At 40.9% G+C, this 23,026-nt stretch overlaps 1 protein-coding gene across 4 annotated transcripts in view; it reads left to right on the top strand.

Moving 5' to 3' along the window:
- The window catches only part of GAK (cyclin G associated kinase), a 102,107-nt gene that overhangs the window by 67,144 nt on the left and 11,937 nt on the right, over positions 1 to 23,026 (top strand). For 2 of the 4 annotated variants that reach the window (XM_081945175.1, XM_081945174.1), the window contains exons 15-22: positions 210 to 343; positions 2,912 to 3,106; positions 4,687 to 4,804; positions 5,557 to 5,636; positions 7,130 to 7,323; positions 8,755 to 8,910; positions 10,339 to 10,824; positions 14,279 to 14,443. In XM_081945175.1, coding sequence (XP_081801301.1) covers positions 210 to 343; positions 2,912 to 3,106; positions 4,687 to 4,804; positions 5,557 to 5,636; positions 7,130 to 7,323; positions 8,755 to 8,910; positions 10,339 to 10,824; positions 14,279 to 14,443 — 1,528 coding nt within the window. The remainder of the gene's footprint in view (positions 1 to 209; positions 344 to 2,911; positions 3,107 to 4,686; positions 4,805 to 5,556; positions 5,637 to 7,129; positions 7,324 to 8,754; positions 8,911 to 10,338; positions 10,825 to 14,278; positions 14,444 to 23,026) is intronic. The other 2 variants (XM_081945177.1, XM_081945176.1) reach the window with 1 other exon arrangement.

Raw genomic sequence — 23,026 nt, 5'->3', positions numbered from 1 at the left:
AAATCAAGTCAAATCTTTTGCTGCGGTCAAGGATCAGTAATAGGTGCAATTCAGCAACGGTTTGATGGAGGTGGTGGTGAATGGGGAGTGGGATACGGATAGATGAGAAATTCACAGAAAAGGGAAGACATATTTTTGCCAAGAGTGAAATCACATTTTGTTTGATTTTCAATAATTCCCCTCTTTGATGGGTCTGTGCTTTTTCATAGGACGGAAGAGCAGCATCCGCAGTCGTGGTCTGTTCTTTCTTATGTTTCTGTCGCCTCTTCACCACAGCTGAAGCTGCTGTTTATATGTTTAGTATGAAACGTTGTCCTCCCGGCATTTGGCCATCGCATAAGAGGTACGTTGCTTGCTTAAAGACAAACCTTGATATATATATTTTTTGGTAAAATTTTCAAAGTGGTAGTAAGCTGTAATCGGATCAGTGGAGTGTGTCTTCTTACAAAGGCATTTGGTTCCTCAGCAAGATGTTTTTATAATTGTAGCATTGGTGTTATCGTTAAACAATTTAATTTAGGTCAGTTTCCATTTAAAGCGTTCCTGCAAACCCAGTACAGGTGCCCGGCCTGACTGGATTTTTTCATTTCCCCTCCTTTTTAGTTTAATATCCCGCCAACCTTTTCATTGCCCATCGTTTTTTAACATTTTATTTGTTTATTTTAATTGAAGAAAAAATAGAAATATGGCCACAATAAAGTCAAAGCTGTTGTATGCAGACTGGAAAATGGCTGACATCCCCTACCTCATTTGGGTTTTAAACATGGTGTCTGTCATGTCATTTTCTGCAGGATGAATGACTTAACTGACACCTGACTGTCCCAGATTCATACAACAAACCAAACAATGATTAAGGAAATTTAATTCCTGATAAATTGGCTATTGTGGCCTGCAGTTTAGACATTTTTCCTTAACCATAGCTCGACTTTACTCTGGGCTCATGGCAGCATGCTAAACTTAACCACAGGAGATATAATACATTGTGCGAACCTGTTCATTCTACAAGATTGCAATGACTGCTTTTCCTGTTTTCAGCTATTGAAAGTTCCTTGTTTTCGTCTGTCATTCAAATGCTGCCTTACTATGCTGATAAAGTTCACGCCTTTTAAAATGTATTTAGATTTCTGAATATGTTTTGAGGCCGCTGATATTTATTTATTTAATGAATTTATATTGTTGCCTATTCCCCTCAAGGCGGCTTACAGAATTAAAGACCACGCTTAAAACAATAAAAACTAACAAAAAGAATCAAATAAATTAATCAAATTAATATAGTATAATATAGCAAAATCACCCCCCCACACTTCCCACCCACCCTGCCCCAGCGACAACAGATCACTTGAGCCATTTAATGGGCTTCATTCCGCTATGGGTTTCCCAGGCCTGCTGGCAGAACCAGGTCTTCAGCGTCTTCCGGAAGGGTATTAGAGTGGGGGAATGATGTTCCAAAGAGAGGGAGCCACCACGGAGAAGGCCCTTCTTCTGGGTCCCACCAGGTGCATGTCCCTCAGGGATGGGACCCGCAACATTCCCTGCCTCCCTGCTCTGGGTCGGGTAGATGTGACCGGCAAGAAACTGTCCCTCAGATAACCTGGTCCCAAGCCATGAGAGGCTTTACAGGTGACAACCAGCACCTTGAATTGCACCCGGAAGCAAATCGATAACCAGTGCAGCCCCCGCAGGAGAGGTGATACATGTGCACACTGGGGTCTGCACAAAATCATGTGGGCCGCTACATTTTGCCCCAACTAGAGCTTTCGGATGCTCTTCAAGGACAGCCTCATGTAGAGCGCGTTGCAGTTGTCAATACGGGAAGTAACTAGGGCATGAGTGACTGTGAGTAGGGACCGTTGGTCCAGGAAAAGGCATAACTGGCACACAACCTGCAGTTGCGCAAAGGCCCTCCTGGCCACGACTGCCACCTGCTCTTTGAGCAGGAGTTATGAGTCCAGGAAAACCCCTAGATTACGCACAGGGTCTGTTTGGGGTAGTGCCACCCCATCCAAGACCAAAGGTGGCAATTCTCACTGCCACCTTTGGTCCCCCTCGGGGAGAGGGGGCGGTTTATAAATTTAATAAACTTTAATAAACTGAACTGAGCCAACGAACCCCAAACCCAGAACCACTCCGTCTTGCAAAGATTTAGTTTCAACCCATTGCTCCCCATCCAACCCCTAACAGCCCGCAGGCACTGCAAGATGGGGGACACGGCATCACTTAACTCACCATGGGATGAGATATACTTTACATTGATAAAAAGTTTGAACATAGAGGTATGACAAAGTACAAAAAGAAGGAATATAATAATAAAACTGCAGAGATTGTGACAGACCCATAAGCCTTACTAAAAGCACGTGTTCCTCAAACATTGTTCAGCTACATATTTAGACATGTCTTTAGGGCATAGGAAGCCAGTATGATCATTCATGGCTGACCCAGCTACATAACAAATGATCCATTAATGATAAACTTAACTTTTTTTGTAAAAAACAACAACAGTTGTTTCTTAGTATGTGTTTACTTGGTCACTTAAACTAAATATGGAAAACACTCTTGTGGTTCAGCCATTGGTCTATAGGTTTAGCCATTCCCTTCCAGCTATGCTGGCTGGAGAATTCTGGGAGTTGAAGTCTACACATCTTCAAGCTACCAAGGTTGAGAAACACTGATCTATGGCAAGCATGTCTCCCAGTGATTGGATTATACAAACTGAAAGAAGATGGCTTTATTCTTCTCAGAGTATCTGTGTTACAATACTGTTTAACTACGTAAAGCATAAGAGTAGTAGGAGAAAGAATACTGCCTTTGCACACTTACTGATGATATGTATGCTTGAAGCTGTATTGCATTGACTTGGCTCATGCAGCCTTCTTTGACTGTATGCATTGATTATGTTCTTGTGCGCTCCCAGATATATTGAATATATGTGTGACATGATGGCGGACGAGCCCATCATTCCTCACAGCAAGCCAATCCTCATAAAGTCAATCAACATGACTCCAGTTCCTCTCTTCAGCAAGCAGCGCAATGGCTGTAGGCCTTTCTGTGAAGTTTATGTCGGAGATGAAAGAATAACCACTACCTCACAAGAATATGATAAAATGAAGTAAGTGGGATTTCTTGACAGCCACCATTTTGTCTCTTGCAGTGATGTGATCCAGGGTGGGGAGGACATCCATTGGTGCCTTAATATCAAACATAGCTTTGTGGCTGACATAGTGAATTAGAGTTGGCTATCAGATACAGGTACTAATTCGTGCAATGACTATTTTATTAGATATTTTATTTGATTATTGTGCGGAAAGGCTCCCTGGATTGATTCATATTAAAAGCATCCCTGTCTTCAATTTATGAAGTAAAAGATGAACATAAAGGAGATAAGGGGAAGAAGAAGAAGAGAAATCCCAGAGTTCTGAAGGTTGGAAAGAAAAGGAAAAGTTGGAATTTTATCAAGGCTGGTGGACTGGCTTTGTTCACTACCTTCCCCTGCTTTAGCCCAGAGGCTAAGCTGGACATCAGCTGAAAAAGAGCCAGAAGTGGTCAGTCTTTCAAGTTTTAGATATTCCTTTAAAATAAAGGCAGATTTGCCTGAATTTTTTTTTTTTTGGGGAGTTCAGTTAATCAGCCATTTCCATCACCCAGTGGTCATGCAAGCTGAGGGTTGATGGGAGTAACACATATGGAGGGCCATGTGATTTGAGAAGATTATCCTGAAGCATGGTATGAAATGGCTCCCCCAAAAGCCCCATTTAATCTTGGCATGTTTACAACTAGAAGCCAGTGTTAGTAAGCAACAGGAAGTTGTAAATACCTGCTGTAAATATTAATACCTAATTTTAGAACAGGAGTCCTCTGAAATGTGCTTGTGCAAGGAATGTCTGTGTTTTTGTGCTTTGTTGGTCAGTTCGCAAGGTACTTAGCCAGACTTTGATAGAAACAATTGGCCATATAATTTCGGAGTTCCCAAGATGTTTCATGATATGATTTTGGGTTGAGAGAGAGAAAAGTCTGTTATTTAATGACCACACCAGAATACAAATTTGGGGTATGGCTAATCTTCATCCTTGTTTACATTTTCAAGGCAGGCGGGACCATCCCAAAAGTCTAACATTGTCATACATGTAGGTAGACAAAGGTGGATTTGCTTTTACTAATCTTGGCTTATAATACTTATAATACTATAACTGTATGAGCAATTGCCAGTTTGGTTCAGTGGTTCTACCAGGCTAGACCCCAGGAAACCAAGAGTTTTAGTCCCACTTTAAGGCATAAAGTCAACCATTGGGTTAGTTCCCTTCTCTTAGCTTTAGGAAGAAAGCAATGGCAAACTACTTCCAAAATACCTTGCCTGGCTAGTGTGTGACTTGAGGGCACACATATACACAGTCAAACTTTTAAGTAAAACTGAACTATATATTTTAATGTATGACCATATCTTTTAATAAACTAAAGTGAATTAATTTTGATTTTGTACACCAATGGAGGTCAAAATCAAATTAGGGAGTATTAATTTGACTTCTGTATGGTGTGCATGCTTGCCCCACAGCCCAGGTGCAAGAGAACAGATGAATTGGGATATCTCCATCATCGGTACTTTAAAAAGGGAAGCAATGAACTAATAAACTGGCAGAATGAATGACGATTGCATTCAGATCTTAAAATCACGGCTATGCTTATCCTCCTTAGGGATTTCAAAATGGAAGATGGGAAAGCAGTCATCCCATTAGGCATCACCGTCCAAGGAGATGTCCTCATTGTGATATATCATGCCAGGTCCACTTTAGGTGGTAGACTCCAAGCCAAGGTAACAATCGAGCTGGGGACTTCTGTGCTTGTAAGTTCTGAAAACATTGCTGGGCACTTCAGAATAGAGCTTTGTTCTTACCAGTTGGTTGGATTCCCCCCCCCCCTTTTTTATTTTTTATTTTATAAATAGGATACCATGTCCTCATTTTCACTGCTGCTTTCCTCAGTTCAACTGATTTTTTCCAAACAAAGTTGTATAAGTCTAAATAAAATAATTATTAGACATTATGTAACCCGAAACAACTGCAGAAAAATGTCAAAAGTGAAAGAGTTAAGTGCTGCGATTTGATCTTTTGAGAACCAGCTTTTTTTTTAAAAAAAAAATAAACATTTAAAGAGAAATATAAATATGAATTTTCTGCAGATTGCTGTAGAAAATTCAGACTGTTTTGTATCTACGGTAATTGAAACACTTGACATTTATTCACAATAACACTTAACTACCAATTCAGCTTAATTTTTTTTTTGGCCAAGATAGTTCTGGCTGACTTTAATTCTAGTTGCCCTGAGTCTAGAGGGAAAAAATAGGCATAGCTTCAAACGTTATGAATAAATGTATTGACAGCAGGAAATAATTGGAATGCAAGATAAACTGTTCCAGGGCCAAAGGCCTTTTAACACAGGATTGGCAGTCAGAAAATATATGTAATGAAATGTTGAAGGTGGTCAGATGAGGATTTGCGTCTTCAGGGCATGTTGTTTCACTAGCACATCTTAATTCCTTTGTTGTTGTTGTTGTTCCTTTTCAAGATGGCATCAATGAAGATGTTCCAGATCCAGTTTCATACAGGATTTGTACCTCGCAATGCCACTACTGTGAAATTTGCAAAGTATGTTGATCGCGTCTCTACAGGAAATGCTTCCCAACACTTCTTCTAGTTGCATTTGTATTGGTTTGTTTTTTAAATACAGGTAGCCCTCCACTTACAAACAGTTCATGTAATGACCGTTCAAAATGACAGCGGCATTGAAAAAAAGTGACTTAGGACTGTTTTTCACACTTATGACCATTGCCGCACCCCCTGGGTCGCGTGATCAAAATCCAGCCACTTGGCAACTAAATCATATTTTATGATGGTTGCAGTGTGCTGGGGTCATGGGATCCCCTTTTGTGACAAGCCAAGTCAATGGGGAAGCCCAGATTCACTTAACAATTGTGTGACTAACTCAACAGCTGCAGTGATTTCACCTAACAACTGTGGCAAGAAAGTTCATAAAATGGGGCGAAGTCTACTTAGCTGTTTCGCTTAGCAATAGAAATGTTGGGCTAGCATTGTGGTGGTAAGTGGAGGACTACCTATGTAGCATCTTCCATTGCAGTTCTTCAGCCTTTTTGGACAACATAATTGCTATTTAACTGACCAAAGTACTGGAGAGACTTTTCTTCTTCAGGCATAACTTGGACTCTTACTTACTCTTACTGACTCCACAGCAGTGGTTGGTTGCAGGCGGTATGCCCCGATACGGGTGTACCGGAGCCTGCCCGGAGCACCGGGTACCATTCCGGTAAGGTGCTCCGGAGGGCCCACCCGCCTGCCTGAGTTCCTTACCTGTGCTTTAAGCCTTTGGCGCTTCCGCATGGTGCATTTGGTGCCTGCACCCCGCTCCACCAAGCAGCTGGAGCATCACGGAGGCTTGCGGAGGCATCACAGGCAGGTACGAGGCACTAAGCGCTGCATGTGTGTGCGCATGCGCTGCGCGCATCCATGTGGGCCCGTTCCAACCGTACTGGTTAGAATGGGATCCGGAACCCACCACTGCTCCACAGTCACGTTTCTGACGGTGGTATTTAAGTGTGGCTTCTGATCATTTCAGAGTGAAGAAAAAATAGACACCAAATGCTGAGCTCTGAAGCAAAATGTGTGTTGTTCTAGGTTTGGCCATACACAATACAGGTAGTCCTCGACTTACAACAGTTCATTTAGTGACTGTTCAAAGCTGTAACATCACTGAAAAAAGTGACATGACTGTTTTTCACACTTACGACCATCCTCATGGTCATGTGATTTACATTCAGATGCTTGACAACTGACTCACGTTTATGACGGTTGCAGTGTCCCAGAATCATGTGATCCTCTTTTGCAACCTTCTGACAAGCAAAGTCCATGAGGAAACTGGATCCCCTTAACAGTGTTGCTAATTTAACAGCTGGAGGGATTCACTTAGCAAATGTGTCAAGAAAAGTCATAAAACGGAGCAAAACGTTCTTAACAAATTTCTCAAGTAACAACATACATGTTGGGCTCAGTTGTGGTTGTACATTGAGGACGTAATTTCCTTTTTAAGAAAAGAAGTGCTTCTAACTAATGCCGTATTGCTGCAGGTATGATCTGGATGCCTGTGATATTCAAGAGAAGTATCCTGACTTGTTTCAAGTGAATCTAGAAGTAGAAGTAGAGCCCCGAAATAAGCCCATCATGGAACGAGCTCCTTGGGATAACTTGAACATCAAAGGCCTAAATCCCAAGATCCTTTTTTCCAGCCGCGAAGAACAACAAGAGATTTTAACGAAATTTGGTAAGAAAAAGAAAGAACATTCGCAGGGTAAAGGTAAAAGTTCCCCTCGCACATATATGCTAGTCATTCCTTACCTTTATTTCGATTTTTATACCGCCCCCTCTCCCCAAAGGGACTCGGGGCGGTGTACAGTCAAATAAAACAGATAAAATGGAATACAAACATACAAACATAAAAACATAGAAGAGGAGGCAATACGACACTGTACAAAGTAAAGTAGATAAAAACAGTATTTCAACAATCCTAAAAAATACCCAATTAAAATTACCCAGTTAAAATATATCTGCCAGGAGGTATAATAAGGTTATGAATGGTCCAGGCCAGCTAAACGGAACAGGTGAGTCTTCAGTTTTCGTCGAAAGGAGGGAAAGTCGGTGGTGGTTCTGATATCGGGGGGGAGGTCATTCCAGAGGGTTGGGCCCATCACAGAGAAGGCTCTACTCCTAGGTGCCGCCCGTTGGCATTGCTTAGTGGGCGGCACCCGGAGGAGCCCCTCCCTGTGAGAGCAAATCGATCGCAGGGAAGTGTGTGGTAGGATGCGATCCCGCAAGTACCTAGGTCCTGAGCCTCCTTGGCGGTAAACCAAGGAGCCCGGGTGGGTCGTCGCCGCAGGAGAGGCCGCAAAGGCGCAACTCGGTCCAGGGCCCCAGCGGCCGCCCTATTCCAGGCGCCCACTAGGTTCTCGGAGCGAGAGCGGGTCAGGGCTACAGGGAATGGCCCAAGCTCCGTCTGGAACCTATCCGGTTCCATCAGGCGCCTGGGGCGGTACCAACTTGGACAGTTTGGTTCCGCCTCCTCGCAGTGGGGGGTAGCGCCAGGGAAGTCCAGCCGGAGACATGAGTGATCTGACCATGACAGGGGAGTAATGGTTACATCCCCTCTTCCCAGATCACTCGCCCACTGTTCAGATACAAAAACAAGGTCCAGAGTGTGGCCACCTTCGTGTGTGGGGCCCTGAATTAATTGGGTCAGGTCCATGGCTGTCATTCCTGACTCTAGGGGGCAGTGCTCATCTCCATTTCAAAGCTGAAGAGCCAGCGCTGTCCAAAGACCTCTCCATGGTCATGTGGCTGGCATGACTAAATGCCGAAGGTTACATGGAACGCTGTTACCTTCCCACCAAAGGTGGTTCCTATTTTCCTACTTGCACTTTTACATGCTTTCGAATTGCTAGGTTGGCAGAAGCTAGGACAAGGAGCGGGAGCTCACTCCATTATGCAGTGCTAGGGATTTGAACTGCCGAACTGCTGACCTTTCTGATCGACAAGCTCAGCATCTTAGCCACTGAGCCACTGTATCCCTTGCTACCCCCTGAGTAGCCTTTTCTTCCTTTTTAAGCACTTAAAGAGAAAGCCAGTTCCAAAAGAGGCGGGGGCTTAAATAGGATGTTTTTATATTCCTTGGGTTTGAATGTTACTTTTTATCTAATAGGTAAGCCTGAACTGCCTAGGCAGCCGGGATCAACTGCCCAATACGAAGCAGAAGCATCAACATCAGAAGCTTCTTCTGAAGGTGCACCTGTGGAGCCAGACTCTCCAGAGAGCGGCAGTGCCGAGGCAAACTTCTTTCATACACTCGACTGGCAAGGTAAAGGGAAAGGATCTGTTACTAGCAAAAGCTGTGTTGTTGCTCTTCGTTTTTTCTAAACTCTCCTTTTATCCTTTTCTTAGCCTCAAAAGTTCTCAGAGCAGCTTATGGATGATTGATCTCACCCTTCCGCATACCTTATAATCTAAATTCTGGCAGGAGAATGGGAGGGTGAGGGTAGCAGGAAAGAGAAAAAAAAGGGGGGGAACCCACCTGTGCTGAGTCCTTATTCTTAAATCTAACTAAGTCAGCATAAAACCCCCAAACTGGTCTTTAAACATAGCTAATAATGGAAGAGTCCTGCTTTCTGCCTTTTGTGCAGCTTAACCACAGCTGCTTTGCTTCATCCATTATAATTGCATGAAGAAAGCAAACAGTTTTTGCTTCCTTGCTTCCTCTTGATTATGATGGACCACGGTGGTGCAGTGGTTAGAGTGCAGTACCGCAGGCTACTTCTGCTGATCACCGGCTGCCTGCAGTTTGGCAGATCGAATCTCACCAGGCTCAAGGTTGACTCAGCCTTTCATCCTTCCGAGGTTGATAAAATGAGGAGCCAGATTGTTGGGGGCAATAGGCTGACTCTGTAAAATCGCTTAGAGAGGGCTGGAAAGCATTGTGAAGTGGTAAATAAGTGCTGTTGCTATATGATTTTATGAAGCAGTTTCTCTTAATAATGTCCTTGGCCAAAGTCCTCAGTTATGTTTCTTTTTCAAGATGGAGAGGCTTCCGCTGCTGGCCATTTTACTGTGTCTGACCATTTCCTTCTGCAGCCTTTGCAGAGGCAAAAAAGGTCACTGGACTTGGTGTTGGATTTGCCCTTAAAATACTCTTCCCCAAACTGGGCAGTCTCAAAATGTGGGGCTGTAATTCCCCAGAATTCTCGGCAGTAATCATGCTAACTAGGAGGTTCTGGGAGTTTGCACTCGTGTCAGAAACACCGAGGCACTTCTGGGTTGAAAGGGCTAGCCACTGACATCACTGTTTCCCAGGGGGTGCCCAGTTGGCGGTTCCTTTCATGTCCTCAGCAGGAGCTGGAGCAAAGGATGGGAGCTCATCCCACCACACGGTATCGCTTAGATCTTGAACGCAGGCTTGCTAACCTCCCACCCAGCATCCTAACCATGCAAGCCACCATATTCCTGTTCTAGGAGTTGAAATCCACGTTTCTCAAGGCTGTGCTAAGACTTTGGCAGCCATGGCAATTTGAGGAGTGCTGCTTGGAGCTTTACAAAAATACCCCTTGGGGAAAAAATGGTTGTTGACATATAAAGTTATCTTCCTCTGAAGTCAGCCGATTGAGTTCAGCAGGTGCCTTTGAATGAATTGTTATGTTGGTAAGAGAAGAGAATCCCATATGCTTTGCAATGAATTCTTCAGGGAAAGGTGTACTAATATTAACAAACTTCTTTTTTAAAAAAAAATAAACAGAAGGAAAACAATCTGAAACCGCTCCTGAAGATTCCTTTTCTCAAGAGAGTCTTGATCGCGTTGAGGAAGAGAAGGAGGATGAACCTTCCAATGAGGAATTCTCTGCATTCCCCAGTGACGTTAGACCTTCTGAGGACAGAGAGATGCACCTCCTGGAACAGAAAGATGGCAAGCATTTTTTTGAAGCTGGCTTTGATATGCCAGCTGCTCAGTCAGAAGAGGCTCCTGAAGAAGACAGCATTGACTTGCTTGGACTGGATTCAGAGGCTAATCCTGAACTGCTCCAACCTCCAACCGAGATGAAAAGTTCTTCCAGCAATGCAGACTTGCTGAATGGACTCTTTGTTGGTAGCACTCCAGAAATATCAGAAGATTCAGCTGCAGACCTCCTGGGTGGAGGAGCAGACTTCTTTTTTGGTGGGCAGCCCCAGGTCTCAGCAAGTTCCCAGGGTAACAGTTCCTCAGCAGCAACCACCTCTTCTACAGGTAGGTACAACTCTGGCCTGCAGAGCAGCTGAGTAAAGATAGACAACTTTTTGTTTCTTTCAGCATTGGTGCCAAAGCTGTGATTAAGAGGGCAGGGCTTCTGAATGTCATCTGACAAGCCCCGCCTTTGCTGCTGTTCTTTTGTCCCTTCCCCAAATATCCCCCCCAAATACCTTGTGAAGAGTTGTTTCTTCCATTAGTCTTTCCAAGGAACCCAAGTTTTGATTTTGTGTTTTTTTAAAAAAAAAAGAAAAATCTGCTCTAGAGTACAAAATGAAATGTTTCAATAGATGCTTGATCTTGAAAACCTCAGCTTTTTAAATTTGATTTTTTAAATGGTACAGTTCTAGCCTTTGTGTTTACATCACAACAAATCCTATATGTTTGTGAGGAGGTTTATAGAGGAGGAGAGAAATGAAAACAGATTACACTGATCGTTAATATAGTGATTGTTTGGTTTAATCTATCAGTTGTTCCTGTTGTTATTACATCTTGTTACCTTACCTCAGGGGTGTCCAAACTTGGCAACTTTAAGACTTGTGGACTTCAACTCCCAGAATTCCCCAGCCAGCTGGCTGGGGAATTCTGGGAGTTGAAGTCCACAAGTCTTAAAGTTGCCAAGCTTGGACACCCCTGCCTTACCTTAAAGGCAAAGGCAGGAGCTGAAAAGCAAGAGTGATTAAAATTAAGCTAAATATTAAGAGGTGTGTACTTACAGTTTAATATCATCCAAGTGTAATGGAATCAGTATTAGCTTTATTCTGGGTACTATCAATGTTAGCCATTACCAGTAGTCATTGTTTACCAGCTGCCTTGTTTAATGACCAAAGTTACAACAGCTTTTTTTTAAAACAACAGCTTTACAACAAATCCTTGCATTTACAGCTGTTGACAACGTCCTACAGTTATGTGATGCTGGTGGGCACGTTTGGGCACAGTTCTGCCTTTTGGAAACTGGTTGTGAAGCCATTGTGAAGCCATTTATGAGCTTCACAGCCAGCTTCCAAAAAAGCAGAATTAATGGGAAATGCAGACGTGAAACCTCATGTCATAATTCTGAGCTGTCTCGCTTAACAACCATGGTGATTTGCTTAAGTCTGGGATGGTTTTTTTCACTTAATGACCAACCTGAAAACTTTCAAAATCAGAAATTGCTGATTTAGTTTAAGAAATAAAAGTTTTATGCAATAATATTGGGCAGCATGGTGAATCAGTGGTCAACATACTGGGCTTGTCATTTGGAAAGCCAGCAGTCCTGGTTCAAGACCTGAGCACCACATGACAGAGTGAGCTCCTGTTACTTGCTCCAGCTCCTGCCTACCTAGTAGTTTGAAAGCATACACGTGTGAGTAGATAAATAGGTACCCCTTCGATGGGAAGGTAACAGCACACCGTGATGTCATGCTGGCCACAAGAACACAGAAATGTCTTTGGACAGCGCTGGATCAAGGCCTTGAAACAGAGATGAGCATCGCCCCTTAGAGTTGGCAATGATCAATTGAGTAAAATATCAGAGACTCCTTTACCTTTATCTTTTTATTGGAAAGATAGGCCAGTGCTCACATTATTTTTTTTATCCTATTTCTACCTGTAGTATTAGTGTTCCAGCTGGGTTCTGGCTGCTTGGTTTTTCTTGTTTAAGGGATATTATTAATACCATGGGCCAATTAATACCAAATGGAAAGAGTTTATAGAACAGGGGCGTCTTATGGATTAGGGCTGTTGGACAGCATAATGGCACAATGAAAGCTCTGTGTGAGCCAAAAATGCCTCTTCTTTCATTCTTCAAAAGGTTTTAAATTATCTTCCAATGGTAAAGTAGATTTCTGTGTTTTGTGCCACATGGTTTTAGTTAGTTTCAATCTGGCCCCTTCCAATGTGATGGGAAATCTGGTCCAGCACATATAGAGGGCGCCATGTTCTTGAAACTAATTACAGTATAACAAATTTATGAAATTCAAGCAGGGGAGTTAGCATTTTCTCTGAACATTAAATAATTTGTTTAGAATTTGGCCACCGAGGAGGAGTGCTTGTATGTCAAGGGAGACATTTAAGGCAGTCCATTCCGCCCAAGTCATTTGGTTCTTGATCAGTCTGTCTCCTTTCTGAATTCTCACTCACTGCATTTGCTCTCAGAATCTGACTGGAGAAAGGTGTGATTAGCTGCACATTCTGAGAAACTATAAAAAATTGTGTGTTCACCCTTGTGGTTTTCGCTTTGTCTTGTGTCTGCTGCAAAGTTTAGCCACCTTATATGCTCCCTCCTTCACAATCTCAGAAGGATGTAAAATTAAGGATGGACTCTCCTAATGGCTGCAAAAACAGTGGGAACTTTCATTCTACCCTGATGAAGTTTTTGTGCAGTATGGTTTTACCTGTCGCGAACCTTCCCCTTTCAAACTGTTGTAAATGAAAGTTTGCCCTTGAGGAAGCAACATTGTTCTAATGATTGCAATACATCTTGACATCAGATGAGGGCAACGATGCTATAATTGTTTGGAACAGGATTGCATGTTGGGTGTTTATGAAAAATGCCTCGTTTATTATTATATTCATCTACCGATGTGTGATGATGAAAACGATCAGGTTAGTTTTGTTTGGAATGATGGGAGGGGGTTAGGGTGGGTTGCTAATTCGAGCAGCTTTGCTGTTGTGTTCACAACGAACATTACCACATCTTGGTTTCTAGGAGCCTTGACTCTTAAAACCTTTAAGTGCCAAGGTGGAACATCTGCCAGATTTCCCACTGGCCACAGTGTGGCGTTCCCTGCTGGGTATAAATACAGTTCCTGAGCAGTTGCAGTCAGTTTTTGCTTGACAGTAGGCAGTGAAATACCTTCAGGCTGGGAGCTGCTCTTTTTCTTTTTTCTTTTCTTCCCTCCCCTTTGATAGCTTCTTTTGAAAAAAAAAAATCAATAATGCCTTCCCTTCTGACTGGTACAGTATGACTTTTCTCCTTCCATTCGGGTCACTAGACCACAGGGCTTTATTATTATTATTTTGTAAAGGAAACCCTGTTAGGTTTCCTTCTGCTGATGAGTTTTGTGCTAATTTCAGTTTGCCAGCCGGCTTTCTTTTAGTATAAAACTTAGTTGGCTTTCTTGTGGCTTTCAGAGGTTGCAGCTTTTTCTTTATTGAGAGTCAAGAGACTTTTAAGAGGCTGAACGGATTGGATACAGATTATCTGAGGCATTATTACAGAAAGGGTTGCTCTTTCTGATGATTAGAAACCCTTTTGTTATATAATAGCAATTAAGCCTTAATAATAGTCCAGGTTTGTGTAAAGCTCAGTCTTAACATCTAGAAAGAATTTGTCCTTAATATTCCTTGTGTTGGCACCTCCTCAGGCTTGCTATATTTGCCAGAGCAGAATCTTAACTTTTTGCTTGCCTTATTTCTGGAAGCATCTCAAGTAACACCAGCAATGTTGTGTTGTGTTTTGTTTTATCTTTAGCTGACCAGTTTGACCCATTCACAGTCAAGGCAGACAGTCCAACTCTTACCGGTCCTGATCTCTTTGGTGACTTTCTTAGTTCAAATGCACCAACTGTACCTGCTATGTTTCCTTCCACACACAGTGCACCGCCTCCTTCCTCTAGCACAGACTTCCTTAATTTGGGTAAGTGGATGTATCACTTGGCTTCCTGCCTTTTCTCTTTCCTTCCCTTTCTCCCTCCCAAAAATCACATGGCCTGTTGAGTGAAACCTGATAACTTAGATTAGTTAAAGTTGGATTAGTGTCAAACAAGCGTTGTGTTGGCACTGCTATGGACAAGCCTTCCGTTGTCGATATAAACTTGTAACTCCCAATATAAACTGGGGAATGTTTTGCAAACTGACGTCTTCTTTTACCTTCAGGTTTTTTTGGGGTGCAAAACAGAGCTACATTGGAAAAATCATCCCATAGTATAAAATTTTAAAATATAAAAAGGCACTCAAGACTCTGTCGTTTTGTCCAGTCAGCTGTCAGAAGGTGTAATATGACATTGTTACCCTCTTTAAGTAACAGCCTTTATGGTTCTCGATGTTCTGTTTTGTGTAACGTATTTCTACGTTTTGCCTTAAAAACAGGAGTGGGCAACCTTTCCACAACCCTTGCGAAAAAGGGGGGGAGAGGTTGGTAAGTGCTTCAGGAATAATAGAGGGTCCACTTTTGCTTAAGAGTTGAAACTGTGTAAGAACAAAAGACATGCTCTAATTTTTTTTTATAGGCCCATTTCTGAAGGCCTTTGACTCATCAGTCATCCTTAAGGGGCTTCTGATTGGTGGTTAGCTGTGAAACTTCTCAATACCCAATAGGATGATGGAAAAGATGGAGCAAGCTTGTTTTGAACACCCTACCAGAGGCTTACATCTTTTCAAGCCTATTATTTTTAGCGATCAGCTTCTTGTACCGTTACTGCTTGAAGCTGATTCATACTCTGGAGCTAAACTAATTTGCTTATGATATTCTGAAGAGTGATAAAAGTCTCCTGTAACTTTCTGTAATTTAAATGTGCCATGTTAGACATTTAAGAACATAGTGGTGAGTTCTATAATAAAGAATTGTGGAGTGTTGTGTTGATGGCTCCTGAGCTGGAATCCAGATCTCTTATCAGGACGATAGTGTATTTCATTGTCTGTGATTTTTGTTTTCTCTCCCTTTTCAACTGTTAGCCAGGATTCTATGGATAGTGGCCATGTCTCCCCTCCCCCCCAACAGTGTTTACTTCCTGTCAAGTATTTTGTGCTTCTGAAAATCTTGGTGCTCTTCCACCTATCCCCAGCCAACTAAAATTTTAATCATAGAATCGCTGAGTTGGAAGACATATTTTAGGGCATTGATCCAACTCCCTTATTCAGTGTACGAATCCAAATTGAACCATTGCCCCTATTCAGTATGTCTGTATATTGTTTACATATATTAAGTGAAGACGACACTACTTCTTTAGCTAACTAATTCCATTTATTGACTGATCTTACTCTATTGTCCTTTAATTTACAATCATTATTCCATGTTCTGCACAATAGGCATTTTTATTCCATGCTGGTACAGAGAAATATTGTCTTGGCTACCTTCTGCATAATATCTCATGAGGTATTAGATGAATCTTGGAGCATTGCTTTCCATATTCTCTTTTCAAGAGTTTATATTACCATTTTTCTCAATCTCTGCTTGTCAGATCTAATTTCTGGTCCTCTTATCATTCCCATTGCCCTTCTTTACTTCATTCCAATTTGTTTCAAACTTTTTAAAAACGTGGTGCATACAATTAGATGTAACATCTGAGATGATATCTTACCAGTATGGAATTCTTCCATTTTTCAAAAACTTCACATTAATACAGCCTAAAACCCAATTTGCCCTCTTTGCAACCATATTATATTGCTGTTATGTAGCTTCGGTTAAAACCATTTTAGGGATATAAGAAGCAGTATGCATAAAAATAATATGAGTACGGATTATTTCTGTTAGATTGGATATCTAACCTACAAGAACCAGGGATACAAAGTATTTAATTATACTCAGTAGCTCATTTGAGTTCAAATTCTCTGGAGTCTAAAAAGAAGACAGACTAAATGAATAACAAACAGCTCACTGTCTTAAAATATGAATTTATTCTCAGTGTTGAGTATCTAGAGAGTTACCTTCTTCATTTATTTATAAAGAAAAATAAGTGCCAGGGAAGTAGGTGTAGGCAACTGTGTTGGCTACGATTCTACATCTTTCTTCCCATGTTGACAACACAATTAACTCTGATCTTTACCTAACTCAATGCTCCAGTGCATTTATTTTCTGGAAAAGTGTGTTTGTCCTGTTTCATTCTAAAAAAAATAATTGAGAAAAAAACATACATATCGTAAAGCAATGAACCATCTTTGTAGTTATTACTCATTTGCATAGATTGTCCATCAAGCAGTGAGAGGGCTGATCGAAACATTTTCCCCCCTTTTCTTGGCTAGTTCACAACAATCTTATGCATCTAAAAGTGTCTTGTGTATAAAAACATTTGGTTTCTATAACTGAACATAGGACTAGCTCTCATTGGATGGGTGTCTGTTTGAATAGGCAGAAAAGCAAATGCAGAAAGTCTTAATGCCCTTTTTATATTAAGTCTGAACTGAGGCGGCACCACATGCAGTTGTTATTCAGGCTCCTCTCCTGATTAAATCTATAAATAACAGTTTGTGGAGTCCGGAAAAGATCTCTCTTGCCGGCTTAATAGCGCATCTGCTCCATGCTTTGGATAAAGATGCCGAGAGCTTTTCTAAAGTGATTGCGTCATCTGTTAGAGGGCTTTTAGTAGACTTGTTGTAAGACCGGGTTGGACAGTGGCTTTTTGACCTCAGTGAAATCTTGTGTAACCAATATAATAATTTAAACTTTTGTGGCTGTCAGTTTTTTTTTCAACTATCCAATTACATGCACATGATTTTTTTAAAAAAGAAATAAACCATCTCCATTTCTGTTAAAATAGCAGGTGCCTTCTGCCTGGTTATTTACAGGAAATCTTTTAGTGTAACAGCCCGGAGGGAGAAAAAAAGAAAGAGCAATAAAGTCAAAATGTACATTAAATTTAAATGGGCATTACATACCTGCATAAGTTGATGAAGGGGGATTTTCCACCTGCAGAAAATGACAAATGAGAATACTATGCAGGAACAGAGGGGTACATTATATGAAAAGATTTCGGTCTGTTAATCTGTAACTGTTAAACTGGGGGTTTTATACAACCCTGAGCGGGTATCTAACTGATGTGTTACAAAATATTTCACTTTAATGGTGAAATAACTTTCACAGTAACCTTGGACAGAAGCATATAAGGAAATAAAAATAGTCTTCAATGCAGTTGTCTTTTTCATGGAATGGATTAAGGAATGTATCCTTATCTTACTGGTGAAGCTGTCTTCAGGTTGACACTGGCTTTCATAACTTGGATTTCTTGAACTAAACTCTTAAAATTGCCAGCTGACATGGCTGGAAATATTGGGAAACCTGGTGTATGTAGCATACCAACTTATAAAGGTTTATTCTCTGTCCGACTTTTACTCTGATAATCATTTAACATCTAGAGCAATTGACAATTGTGACACACACACACCCCAACCACTCTGTTAATTCTCAGAGTAAGCTAAGGTGTTCTGGACATGAAATCTGAAAATGGCAGTCAATCTGGTTTATGCTAAATTTGGAAGGTAGATTGAAAACACTAATGCAGCCCAACCAGAAAGCCATTTTCATTTTTAAAATCAGTACTATTAAAAGTCAGAACTAAATTAGATTAGATTAGATTTATTTGATTTATAGACCGCCCCCTCTCCCCGAAGGGACTCCCGATGTTTGAATGTTACATTGAGAACATGCAGAGACCTCAAGTCAGTTAGCTTAATTGACCTGAATCGGATGCTGGCAATTGTAGAACTGGAAAATTCAAAAGAAGACCCAGGAAGGACTCGCCTCTTTACCAGTAGAAAAGTTGCATTATCAACCTCTTATACTCCAGTTATAGTTCTTGTGTTGTGGATAACTTTGTGACACTGTAGTTGTTACACATGCTGATACGGAATGAAGCAGGTTTTTTAATCCAATATATCCACCAGCCACCGGGTTGGGATGGCTGCTTGGAATGAAGTTCAGATGTAGATGTAGGTACAAATCCAAAATCTGAAGAATGCAGTTTGAATTTAAATCAAGGCTTGGAAGTGTTGCTGAACAGAGAGCAACTGTAAAAGGAAATTGTCAAAAAGGCAGCTTAGGGTCCCCTGTGTGACTTGTCTAGATTAAAATAGGACTTGTAAGATGATGCAAAGAGTCTCAACCTCATGACTCTGGGCGACAAATAACAGTTAAGTTACATAAAATCATAATAGTAGCACAATAAACACCGATTGGCAAACAAGATAAAAAATTTCCTGTGAGTGGAACAAAAGAAAGTTTTTTGGAAGCCGGACTAATATTGAAGTGAAATTGTATAAGGAAATTAAACCTCATCGTATCCCCTCCCCCCCGAAATTCTAGAAAATTATTTAAAACAAAAAAAGCCAACCACACACAAAAAAGTGTGTGGTTTTTCTTTGTATATTCAATGGGGCAGATGTCTATTACTTGAGTTCCAGTGAGACTGGGGCGGGGGGGGGGGGGATTTTGGTGCTTGATTGGAAGAGACCAGAAGCAACAATAGCATTTCCTACAAAGTATCCTGCTAATCCTAAAGATGACGTGACTCAAAGTGTGCTATTATAACCAAATTCAGATCTATAGGTAATCCTCGACTTATGATCATACGTTTAGTGGTATGTTTAATGGCAGCACTGAAAAAAGTGACGCGCTACCAGTCCTTACCCTTACAGCCACCATAGTGCCCTGTGGTCACTGAGATTGCTGTACTATTAGGCCCCTTCATAGTTGCCAGCCCCATGTGGTTTCCTTAGTTTACTGAGGAGATGAGAGAAATGAAGCAATTGAAAAATTGCCAAGAATGAAACCAAAAGTTGGTGCAACTGAGAACTAGAAGGAATCTATATTTAAACTTACATTGTACAATAAGAGCAAAGTAACCTGTCAGAGTTCCAAGAAACACCCTCTCCCTTTTTCCCACAGTAGAAAATGTGGCAGGCCTGAAATCCCAAAAAGTAAAAGATGACTTCCAGGTCTGACTTGTAAGATGCCTCTAGCTTTAATTTTACACATTAATGTACTTGATCTGCAATATGTTCCCAGTATTCACTTCTTTAAAAAGTGTGTATATGTATATTTAATACATACATACATACATACATACATACATACATACATACATACATACATACATACATATTAAAGTTAGAAAGTTTTCAATTATAGACTGAATCTGTGATCCTTAAATGAGACAATTATGTATATTGAACTTAGGTGCAGAACCGTTGCTTGTGTCATTGATTCTCAACGATATTGTTCTATATCAGGGTTCCCCAACCTTTTTGGCTCAAAGGACCGGCATAGACAGTGGTAGCAGAGGTTTGGGTGGAGAGGGGATGGTTTCACTTGTGTGCATGTGCAGCTTTCACAAATGCAGCTATGTCTTTTTGGTTTGTTTAATTGAGTCTCTGTTCAAATGTAAGAAGTTAGACTTTCATAACAAGGCACTTGTGAACCTGCCTGTTTGACTTGGAAAAGTTTTGGGAAAGTTCTTGATAGTGAAATGTCTAAAAAGAGAGGCCCTGTGATCTGTAGGAGGGGCTTAAGGAGTCAAAAAATTATAGTGATTTAATGCAAGCAGGCAGCTCTGCAATTGAATTCTGATGACTTTTCTAGCTAATTAAGAGACGCTAAACATAGATCTGAGGCAAGCTTAAATCTGATGTCATGCCAAACCTGTATCTTATTTTGAGGAAATCTTGACTGCCATATTTAGTTACAGAATTAAAGGACCTTCTGAGTGCAGAAGACATCTGTTTGTACAGTAGCAACTAGTCGTTTGACAGTTGAGGCTAATAATATAGACATAATGCCTGGTGTCAACGTCTAAAGCGTTTCCATGACAACTATCAACTTGAGAAGGGGGGGAAATGCCATGCATACTTTTGGCCAGAGTAAAAAAAGGCTCATATTTGTGTAACTGGGATGTGAATGCGCATGTCCAGAACCCTGCCATAACGTCCTGTTGGAGAATGTGATTGATGACAGAGGGGAGGAGACACAGAGGTAAAGTTCAGACGCCATTAAGTGGAATTTAGTTTCGGCTCCACAGACATCCATGCCAAGACGTTAGTCCTAATAAATGAATGGGGTTTTTTTGAGCTTTGTCTCGAGGCTCGTAAATTAATTAGGTCAGCTCTTGGAAACTTCACAGCCTGGTGTTTTGTAGAATCTGATATCTGCCTGTGTTAACAGCAAACAGCAGTTCAGTTATTTATACTTTTATGTGTGGCTTTGAGTCAGTTTTGACTCCTGGTTTTTGACCCCACCTGGACATGTTCATGCAATTTTCTTGGCAAAGTTTTTCTTAATTGGTTTGCTATTCCCTGTTTCCTAGGGGTGAGAGAGAGTGGCCGGCCCAGGGCCACCCAACTGGCCTTGAGTCTAAGGCAGGATTAGAACTCAGTCTTCCAGTTTCTAGCATAATGCCTTAACCACTACACCAAACTGGCTGTACATCTTTTACAAGTGCTTTATAAAATATTTGAGTTATGCTAGTTTAGCAGGCATTTTAACTGTTATTGTGAGCAGGAGTTTTCATGTATTAGACATTTGGATTCTATGTAGGATGCTTCAATTGACAAATCCATTATACTGAGATTGCCCAGTAATCTTTACGACTGTGGAGCACTTCAAATTCGCTTTCCAAAAGGTGATTTAATCCAGGAAAAAGAAATACAGCTATTTTGTTGCAGACAAGCACTCGTTTTGTTCAAAGTGTCCAAAGCAACTTTCGGGGATCATATTTGAAACTCTGCACTCTCCAAATAATCATCAGGTTTTTTTTAAAAAAGAGTCACACACAATGGGGTGATGGCAGTGCAATTTCTCAATATCTCATAATATGAAATGTCAATTTACCCCCATGAAATACACTTTTCTGCTCTTGGTCTGACTGCTAAGTACTACCCTTCTAACACCCAGTGTGGATCCAATTGTATTGGACACCATTTGATATTCTCTGTCCTGCTCTTTCCCAGTTTCTCAAAGGAAGGACTGAGAAACCTTGTTCCCAGCTGTAATTATGGCAAAGAAATAAGTTGGAAGAAACCTAGTATTGAGCACGACATGGAAACACTATGACAATGTCTATTTTTTTGTTGAAACTTTCCCCATTTTGGCATACATATTCCAGATATGCAGGACTTCTGGAAACCGTAGTTAAACCTGTTTGGGGAGGGTATATGTGTGGTATGCACACAGGATAAGACTGGGCTAGGCTGGTTCATGGTGATGATAAGATTCTGCAGTTGTCTTAACAGAGCTTTTCTTTTGGTAATTTTGGGGATGTTTAAGCTCCTTATCAAAAGTAATTTGATAAGATATTCTAAGGCTTCAAATATTCAGATAGACGTTTAAACTGGTAAGATCAAGCAGCTCATGCCTGCATTGCTACTTTAAACAGAAAAAAAATCTGTTCTTTGTCATTCAGACTTTTATGAGAAAACCATGATCTTTTAGAATGCAGACCTAAATATACTCATAACTACTCTATGGGTATATTTAGGTCTGCACTCTAAAAGATCATGATTTCATACACAGGAAGGCAAGCTAGCTATTTTGGACTAATCTCATCATTAGCTGGATGATTATAGAGTGTGTGTATTGCACCAGATTGTCCACTTCTAATTTAATATTCCTTCATCAAAATAGCACAGTTGAATAGCACTGTAACATTTATTAGCATAACTGCTAAAGTGATACTATGATTTGTTTTAATATACAGTAAATATCCTGATTTGGGTTAGCAACATCCTAAATCCCATTGAAGACCTAACTGCAGCGTTTATTTATTTATTTTACAATGCAGCAAACCTTTCTGGGAGATTATAAATAGCAAAGCTTTTGAATACTCATTGGCATGGCTAATTAGAGTTTTGATTTTGGAGTTTATCCAACACAAACAGGATTTGTTTTTTAAATCCAGCCATAGATGAACATATAAAGGAATACCGTAATCAATGTGTAACTTTGTCAATTCCCGTATCTACAGTACAGGTAGTCCATAACTTATGACCACAATTGAGCCCAAAAATTTATGCTATTAAGTGAGAATATTGTTAAGTGAGTTTTGCCCCATTTTATGACTTTTCTTACCACATTTGTTAAGTGAATCACCGCCGCAATTAAATTAGTAACATGGCTGTTAAGTGAATCTGGTTTCCTCGTTGACTTTGCTGGTCAGAAGGTCAGAAAAGGCGATCACCTGACTCCAGGGCACTGCCGTCATGAATGTGACAGTTGTTAAGCGTCCAAATGTGAATCGTGTGACCATGGGGATGCTACAACAGTCATAAGTGTGAAAAATGGTCATAAGTCACTTTTTTCAGCGATGTAACTTCAAACAGCCACTAAATGAACTGTTGTAAGTCGAGGACTACCTGCTTAGTTTCTAAAGCACAGTCTTCTGCTAGAACAGTGTTTCTCAACCTCAGCAGCTTTAAGATGTGTGGACTTCAACTCCTGGAATTCTGGGGAATTCTGGCTGGAGAATAATGGGAATTGAAGTCTACACTTCCTAAAGTGGCTGAGATTGAGAAACAC

Source organism: Natrix helvetica (genome assembly GCF_964273705.1).
Source record: "Natrix helvetica genome assembly, chromosome: 2".
In the NCBI taxonomy this organism is placed as follows: domain Eukaryota; kingdom Metazoa; phylum Chordata; class Lepidosauria; order Squamata; family Natricidae; genus Natrix; species Natrix helvetica.
The sequence above is the reverse complement of the archived record's forward strand: the minus strand, read 5'-3'. Positions and strand labels throughout refer to the sequence as shown.